Below are 8161 nucleotides of genomic sequence, written 5' to 3'. Positions count from 1 at the left end.
TCCCAGGAAACCGCATCACAGAGGTGGGGCTGGAGGGCTTCCTGGCCACCGTGCAGTACCAGGCCCAGTTCTCCAAGTCCAAGAGTCCGTCCAAGGGCCCAGTGGGGCTGCTGCGGCTGTCCCTGGCGGTGAGTCCCCTGGCCCCTAACCCACCTTGTCCCGGGAAGCTTTGTCCTGCCGGAGGACTGACTTGCATCCCTTCTGTCCACCGTCCCCTTCCTTTCACTCTTCCAGAAAAACTGCTTCTCCCCACAATGTCCTGCGTACACGACGATCCAGGAGCTGATGCTGCCACGGGCCCCCGTCACTAAGGCCAAGCCCAGGGAGGAGGAGACCACCTAGCCCCTCCCACCTGCCTCCCGGAGCCGGAGCCGTAGGGCTGCCGCAGCATCTCTGGTCCCTGCGTGGTGGGCTGGCCTCCCCGGGGGCGATCTCAATCGCTAGCAAACTCCACTGCTGTATGTTGCCCCTCGAGATTGTCTGAAAACCGTTCCAGAACTACTTGGAACGCTTGGACTCTGAGTCTGTTCATGTCTCGCGGCCAGAAGTGGCTGAAGGGCTTTCCGGTTCTTCCCCGGGCTAAGCTTGGCCCCTCCAGCCTGGGCGGGCCAGGGCCTGCCTCCGGCTTGCTCTCTCCGTGCTGCCCGCAGGACCCCAGGGATTGTAACCCCTTCGCACAGGCCCAGGGGAAGGGGAGGGCTCCAGGCCCTCACTCCTTCTGCAGCTGGCAGTCGCCCACAGGAGGCAAGGACTCCATAGAGGATGCGGAGTTGGCGGCTGATTTGAAGAGGGCGCTGTCTCCGTATCTACATAGTAAAGGCCAAGCCCTCCACCCAAACCCCAAAGCTATGGTTTGTGGAGGTGGGTGGTGTGAAACCAGGGACGCCCGCGTGGCAGGAAGTGGGGGGTGCCGAGGAGCCTCAGAGCTGCCCCCCCCCCCGTATCTCTACCTTCAGTGCTGCCTCAGGTGAGAGCACCTATGGAACAGATAACCCGTGGGACGCTGCCGGTGCTCAGAGGGGACCTGGCTGGCCTCTCCAGTCCTCCCTCACGGCTCCCAGGCACCGTGTCGTAGGAAGTCCAGTGCCGGCTGCACCATAAGCCCATGAGGCCGGCACGGAGGGCGTGCTGGGTCTGGGAGGGAGACCAGGAGACCGAGTGGCAAGAGAAGCCGTCCCTTGGTCCGCCCATGAAGTCCGAAAGGCAGGAGGTCTGGGGGATGCGGCCTCCAGGGCTGCCAGGGCCCGTGGAAGGGAGCAGGGGCTGAGGGCAGTGAGGACCAGCCCGGCCTGCCCGAGGTCCCCCGGCTCTGGGCCCCCTGCCTGTGTGTGCGGTACATTCCGTGGCTTCTTTGGCCCTGAGGGCTGCACCCCCAACAGAGGCTGGGGGAGACCCTGGCCAGAGCTGCGCCTGGGGGCTCGACGCCAGGGGCGGGGGCTGCCTTTTGTTTCCTCCACCCGATCCTGAGAAGCACCACCTTGTCTTTCATCAGAGTAGTTTCAGAAATCACACACACACCACCACGGTTGAAGAATATTTAACTTTTCTTAAAAAAAAAAATCTTAACCATGAAAGAAAGAAAGAAAGAGTATACATTATTTTAACAGGAAAACAGTCATTTCCATCTCTATATTTTATATATTATATATATATTTATATATATATGTATATATACACCTAGCACAGTGTGTATATTTTATTAGGGTGGGGGGTTGGCCCGGCAACAGGGGCCAATGCTGTGGGGCCCCTGGGGAGGGTCCTGGGTTAGGTTCAGGGACTCCGGCATTCAAACCCCCACCCCACCTCCTGGGGCCCAGTTTTCAGGGCCGTACCTGATACACTGGTTTTCTACAGGGACAGGGTGGGGACGGGCGGACAGAGGTGGGGTCCGGAATCCCCCTGAAGAGAACCGCAGGAGGGAGCAGCTCTGGCCTGGGCCGCAGAGGCGGGGCTCTCAGGCCAGGGGGGCTGGGATACCTTCCTGCCCGTGGGGGACCGGCGTGCTCAGCTCTGACCCTCCCGGGGCCGGGCTGTTAGGACACAAGCTGCCCTCTGTGACTGCCTCCGGCACCCCGACGACAGAAACCGCTTGGTTATTTACAAAGCAAGATGCACGTATGGTACATACATATTTATAGGAAACCAAAGTGACAAGGAGGGCAGGGGTGCGGGCACCCCACCCCAGCCCAGCCCCGGGGTCCCGCGAAGAGGGGAGGGGAGGAAGAAAGTGCACGTACACAGAGCCTCCTCCTGCCACCTGCGTGTCTGGGGGGCCGTTTGGGTGCAGCCGGCATGCTCAGGGCGCCAGGCCGTGGACGGGGCTGGGGAGGCGGGAACACACTGAAATTTGACCCGGACCTGAGCGGACCAAGGGACATGCGGGTCTCCTGTGGGGTCTCGGCTAGACCGCCTCTACTGTGGGGCGGAGGTCTGGGGTCCCGCTGCCCTGTGCCCCTGCCTCGGGCCAGTCCCCGGGGGGGGAGTGGGGACGCGGAGGATGTGGTGTTTGGACAGTTAGAGTCCTGGGCACGAGGCTGCGTGGGCCGTGCACTCTTCCAGGGGTGCGTCGGAGCCTGTGGGGGGGGTGACGAGGGCAGTGAGCGGCCGGCCTCTGGGGTGACCCTCCCTGTTAGGGTTCACCTGCACGGCACCCGAGCTCAAGAGAGCGCGTCCTCTGGAGCCTTTTGCGACGAAAGCGGAGTTTCTCCCGGAGCCTGGGAGTGGTCGCTGCTGCTCCCAAGCCCGTGGGCGGCTACGCGCTGGCCCCACCCCCACCCCGTCTGGTTCGAGGGGGGAGACCCATCCTCTCTCTGATCCAAGGAAATGGAGTTCGATACTAAGTTTTCCACTTTTAGGGGAGCTTCTGTGAGGGTTCCCTGGAAGGATCCCTTTCTGAAGCTGAGGGTGTGAATTACTCGTGCTCGGGCGGGGGTGATGAGACCCCTTCACAGAGCCCTCCTCCCCCTCCCCTGCGTGGGTACCCAGAGGGCAGCGCCACACTCACCGTCCTCAGAGCACGGCCCCGGCTGGTGCCTGTCCCTGGAGTCTGAGGCCAGGGGCTCCTTGGCCGGAGGGGACAGGGAGCTGTCTGTCCATCTGGCCGCCTCTGCGTGGAAACTGCCCACGGGTGTGGTGCCACCAGACGAGTCTCCCCCGAGGGACCTGAGCAGCTCTCTGTGGGCACGCTCCATGTCCTGAAAGCAGGGCGATGTGTGACCCGGGTCCCTTGCGTCGGGGCCCTGGGGGTGACGGGTCTGGGGACCTGCCCTCACCTTGAGCCTGTGGAGCTTGACGGTGAGCTGCTCGATGGTGTGGAAGATGCTGCTCGCGTCCCTGAGGGCCAGGCCGGGCGGGGAGCGGCTGGGGCGCCTGCGGCCGCCCTGGCACCAGGGCCGAGGCTCCGTCTGCCAGTCAGGGAGGCTGTCGGGCTGGGCGGGGCTCGTGGGTGCCCCCGAGGCGTCGGTGCTTGAGTCTGGGGGTCCCGCTGGCATGCTGACGTAAAAACAGTTCCCTGTCCCCAAGGCGAGACGGGGAGGTCAGGATGCTGGTCCAGAGGACGCAGAGACCAACCCCGTCGCCCTGGGTGCTCGCTCCCCACGTGGACTGGCGCGGCCAGGGGCCAGGGCTGCCGTCCCGTGGGTGAGCGCGGCGTAGGCGGCCTCACGCTGCCCACCAGCCCTGTAAAGGCCCCCTCCTCCAGAAAGCCTTCTGGGTGGCACTTTGGCCAAGCTTGGCCCACGCCGAGGGAGGGTGCCCAGCAGCGGAGGTTAGGGAAGGCCTCCCCGTCCCTGAAGCGGGGTGAGGAGGCAGGGCCGGCCGCAGGCACTTGGGAAAAGGAGCGGAGGGAGGCTCCGTCACGTCTCCCCGTCACATCTCCCCATCGAGAGCTCTAGATGAACTCTGACACAGCCCCTGCGCCCATCTGCAGAGTCCTAGAGACCCCTCAGCTCCAGGAGGGACTCAGACACCGCTGGAGCGGGGAGGAGGGGAGACACCAAGGGGCCTGGGAGGCCACGTGAGCCTCTTTCCACAGCGACACTGCAGTGTGGCTCAGGATGTCAGGCCAAGGACGCGGGGCTGCGGGCACCAGGCTGCGTGCGCTCCCCACCATACTCGGCACCGGCTCACCGAGCCCAGTCCCAGAGGCCCAGGCCTGATGGGGGAGGGAGGACGCAGTGGCAGGGGTGCCCTGCAGCAGGGGGTCCGCTCCCAGAGCCCGGCTCTGGCCCCGCAGGCCCCACGCTCCAGCCCCAGCCTGGCTCCGGCTCCACGAAGTTCATTACCCGCAGCCTTGGCTCCGCCTTCTGCTTCGGCTGGCTCAGGCCCCGACTGGCCACTCTCGGGTAGCGCGGGGACAGCTGTGGCACCCGCCACCTCGGCTGGACCAGCACCACCACCAGGGAGAGCCGACACCAGGAGAGAAGGAAAGAGGAGGCGGCGGAAGACAGCGGGAGAGGAGAAGAAAAGGGGGAACACCGTGAACGCAGACGCCCGGGGGCCGCGGAGAAACCATCCACCATTTCACCGAAGCACAGAGCAGGAAGGGCAGCCCCCGGAAACCCAGGAGAGAGGGCGGGCCTCGGGCACATGGGAGGCGGAGCGGAGCGCCGGGAGGACAGGACCCCGCAGCCCTGTGAACATCGTTCCTGCTGCCCTCCTCAGACCACGTCCCGTCCCCTCCCTCCTCCCTCGGGCCTACAGCTCTGCCCGAACCCGTCCCCAGCTCCTGTCCTGGCCGGTCTGGGCTTTCTTGCTCGACACCGCCCACGGGGCCGCAACTTGGGGCGCTCTCCCACTGTCACGATGGCTCGCCACACACCCCCAGCTTCATCCTGTGGCATGTGCCCTTCCCCCCCCCCCCCCATGCTGCCAGCGCCCTCACCACAGCTACTAACCACCAGCTGCAGGGGGTGGCTGTAAGCACCTGTCCCGGGTCTGAGGCCCCCAAAGAGAGCCTCATCTTTTCCTCAGGCCTGGGTCGTCCGTGAAGAATGCTAGCGGGGGCTTTTGTGGGCAGCCGGTTTGTGCCGGGCACCAGGTGACACCCTCACGTTACACACTGATGTTCAGAGAGGGTTCGCGATTTTGCCTAAGGCCACATGGATGTTAGGTGACAGGCTTTGAACCTCGGCTGCCGGACCCCGAAGCCTTCGTGTGTCGGCGTCTCCTCCCGGGATCCGGGAGCCTCTGTGCACGCGCTTTCCCAGACAAAGCGCCGTTTGGGAGGCTTGCCTCGACCTCAGTGAACCGGGCACCCGTCTCCCCAGTGGACGTCCCAATCGATTTACCTTTTCTCACAACTTTGTAGCTTCCTGCTGCCTCTGTGTTTGAAGTCTCTTCCTCTGGATTCCTGTCCAGCTCGGGAGACTCCCAGATCCCGGAATTCCTGGCCCGTGGGGGCAGATGCTCCAGGGAACAGAGAGCCGTGTCCTCCTGCTCTGGCTGATCCCTCTCCGGCCCCGGGGAGCCGGGGTCGCGGGGCTGAGAGGCGCTGCTCATGAGGGAAGGCGTGGGTGTCCGGTCGGCCTCGGGCTCTCCGGACGCCTGTGCTTCCGCGGGGTGACCGGGCAGCAGGCCCCACAGGATCAGGCGCCGCAGGCTCTCCACTGGAGGGAGAGAAGGTGCTGGCTTCCCCTGCACAACCACGCCCAGGGCCGCTGCTCCCCTCCCCCACAGGGCAGAACCCGGAGCGGACGGGGGTCACAAGGGGCTCTGCGTCCCTTCTCCTCCAGCACGGCCGGAGACAGCGTTCCAGCAGGTGGAGGGTAGAGGGGTCTGTGGGGCCCGGAAGGCACTCACCATCTTGGAGGGCTGCATCAGCGAGCCCTTCCATAACCAGAGGTCCTGGGAGGGACAGGAGGATGGGATCCCTGGTCCTGCGGCCCCTGTTCTCTGCATCCAGGGCTGCGGGAGGGTGGGACAAGGCACCCAGCTCCTCCTCTATGCTGCCCTCCTGCTCGGGATCCTCTAGCGGGACCGGGTGTTTCCCCTTGACCCTCTGCTGTGGCCCAGGGCCTGCTTTGGGCGGGAGGACAGCATAAGGATGGGGAAGGAAGGCACCTGTGGGCGGACCCCATCCACACCCAGCTCTGGGTTCAAGCGGCTGAGAACGTGGACTCATTCCACGAATGTTTAGTGAACCCCTACTATGACTACAACCAGACACCGTCCCGAACCCTTGGCAGATGTCGGGGATGACACCCAGCTCCCTGCCGGTGTGGAGCTTAAGCTCTAGGGGACAGACACAGAGGGGTAACACAGTACAGCGAGCTCTCCAGGCGAATTAGAAGGAGACAGCACTGTGGGAAAGACGACGGCAGCGCGTAGGCCAGGGGGAGGGGGCGGGCGGGAGCGCCGTTTACCTGCAGCCGCAAGGCCACAGAAGGCGCGTCGCCGCAGAGGCAACGTCTGCAGAGACCCGAAGGAGGTGAGGAGTCCACCAGGAGATTTACCCACGGTATCCCACGGGTGTGGCCTTCTCCATGGAAACGCCCAGCTGGAGGAGGCGGGGCCCCCACCCCCACCCCCACTGTAGAACGCCTGTCACCCGGAGAGCCGGGGTGGGGGCCTCTGTTCAAGTGAGCTCGTCCGCACTGGCTCAGGTCTGCTCTCCTTCCCCTTCTGGACCCCCTTCTCAGTCCTTTCTCTGTTCTTATCCAAACCTCACGCTTCTGGCCCCGACATCCTCTCCCATCACCCCGCACCCGCACCCGACCACCCCCTGACCTGTCCCACCAACAATGGCCCGGTGGGCTCCCACAAGGACGGTTCCGGGGACACACCTCCAGACAGCTCCTCAGGTCCTGGTTCGCCGTGGAACACTTCCGAGCCATCCAGTCCCACCCTGCGGGGACAGACCCCCAGAGGTCACCCGCCGCACTGCTGACGCCAGCCAGGAGGGGTGAGCTCAGACGCCGCCCTGGCCTCCCGCGTCACAACGGGCAGTGAAGGATGGTCCGACAAAGGGAGGTGGCAGGCTTCAGCACCTGCCACGGGTCGGCCACCTGGAGAGCAGGGTGGGCGCTGGCCGGCGTCTCCTGGTCCCGATTCTATACCCCCCCACCCCGGCGCAGGCGTGGTCTCCCTGACGGCCAGGTTGGGGGGGAGCAGACAGGGACTGGAGGCGGAGGTGTGGGGACGACTGGGGGCCTGGGGGGTGAGCACCTGCTGGGCGTGAGGCTCTGGTGGGCCGGCTCCTGGGCGCCGGGGGGGTGGGGGATGGGCGGGTGCCGGGGCGGCTCCGGGGCGCCCGGTGGCGTTCCGCACGGCCTCCTCCAAGAGCTCCATCCACCTGTGGCTCAGCAGGGGCAGAGAGGGCCGGTGGTAAACACAGGGCCGGGCACGCCCCCCCGCAGGCAGCCCTCCCCACAGGCGCGCGCAGCCACCCACGGCGGCCCTGTGCCATGCTCCGGGCCGAGTGGTCCCCGCCTGCTCCTTGTCTTTAAACGGCCCCCAGACAGGCAGCAAGACCCACAGGTGACAAGCCTGACGCTGAGACGCTGACTCAGTCGAGCTGCCTCGTGTGGCGGCAGCGAGGGAACGAGGGGTGGGTGATGACCCCGGAGGCGGAGGCGCTTGGTGGGAAGGAGGAAGAACCCCAGCACAGGGAGGAGGAAGGGACCACTGACCACGTGGAAGACCCCTCGGGGGCAAGGACGGCGGTCCCGCGAGCCCGCTGCGCCTGCCCTGTCTCCCTGTCCCGTGCCCACGCCCCATCCTCCACTTCTCGGCCCGGCCTCACTGCCCACCGCTCACACACGCCGCCCTGGCCCCTCGATTCTTACGTGTTCTTGTCTGACGACGTCAGAGCCACCAGCTCATAGATCTGGGGGGGGGCCCAGCTCGGACGTGCAGATGATGAAGAAGGCCCGTTTGTCTGTGCGAAGGAAGGGGGAAGGGCCACGTGGAGGTGACAGAGCCACGATGGCGGCCCCCGCCAGGGCCACAAGGTGCTGGAAGCCCAGGCCCTCGACACGGGACAGGGACCAGAGCAGAACACGCAGCTGGCCACTGGAACCACGCGGGGTCGCGCACAGGAAGGCCAGAGGCAGCCCTGGACCCTCAGGCCCTCTTCGCGGCGGCCCCCGCTCCCTCTGCTCTCCCTCACGCTCGCCACCGCCCGCGACTCCCGGAGGCGGGGGGGGGGGGGGGGGGGGGGGCC

The 8161-nt window shown here is 65.7% G+C and overlaps 2 protein-coding genes across 9 annotated transcripts in view; one reads left to right on the top strand and one right to left on the bottom strand.

Annotated features, from left to right (window-relative positions):
- Positions 1-508, top strand: part of LRRC71 (leucine rich repeat containing 71) — a 10987-nt gene extending 10479 nt beyond the window's left edge. For all 8 annotated transcript variants that reach the window (XM_049634760.1, XM_049634759.1, XM_049634758.1 and 5 more), the window contains 2 exons: positions 7-128; positions 235-508. In XM_049634760.1, the coding sequence (XP_049490717.1) occupies positions 7-128; positions 235-342 (230 nt within the window). In that variant the 3' untranslated portion in view covers positions 343-508. The remainder of the gene's footprint in view (positions 1-6; positions 129-234) is intronic.
- Positions 509-1526: 1018 nt separating this feature from the next.
- ARHGEF11 (Rho guanine nucleotide exchange factor 11) overlaps positions 1527-8161 on the bottom strand; it is an 87679-nt gene continuing 81044 nt past the window's right edge. Inside the window, 11 exon segments of the mRNA XM_049634754.1 lie at positions 1527-2573; positions 3005-3194; positions 3273-3511; positions 4284-4379; positions 5289-5606; positions 5800-6015; positions 6783-6844; positions 7165-7211; positions 7213-7291; positions 7785-7834; positions 7836-7876. Coding sequence (XP_049490711.1) covers positions 2515-2573; positions 3005-3194; positions 3273-3511; positions 4284-4379; positions 5289-5606; positions 5800-6015; positions 6783-6844; positions 7165-7211; positions 7213-7291; positions 7785-7834; positions 7836-7876 — 1397 coding nt within the window. The 3' untranslated portion in view covers positions 1527-2514.

The sequence above is a fragment of the Panthera uncia genome, chromosome F1, assembly GCF_023721935.1.
Source record: "Panthera uncia isolate 11264 chromosome F1, Puncia_PCG_1.0, whole genome shotgun sequence".
NCBI classification, from domain to species: domain Eukaryota; kingdom Metazoa; phylum Chordata; class Mammalia; order Carnivora; family Felidae; genus Panthera; species Panthera uncia.
This window is presented reverse-complemented; position numbering and strand designations above follow the sequence as displayed.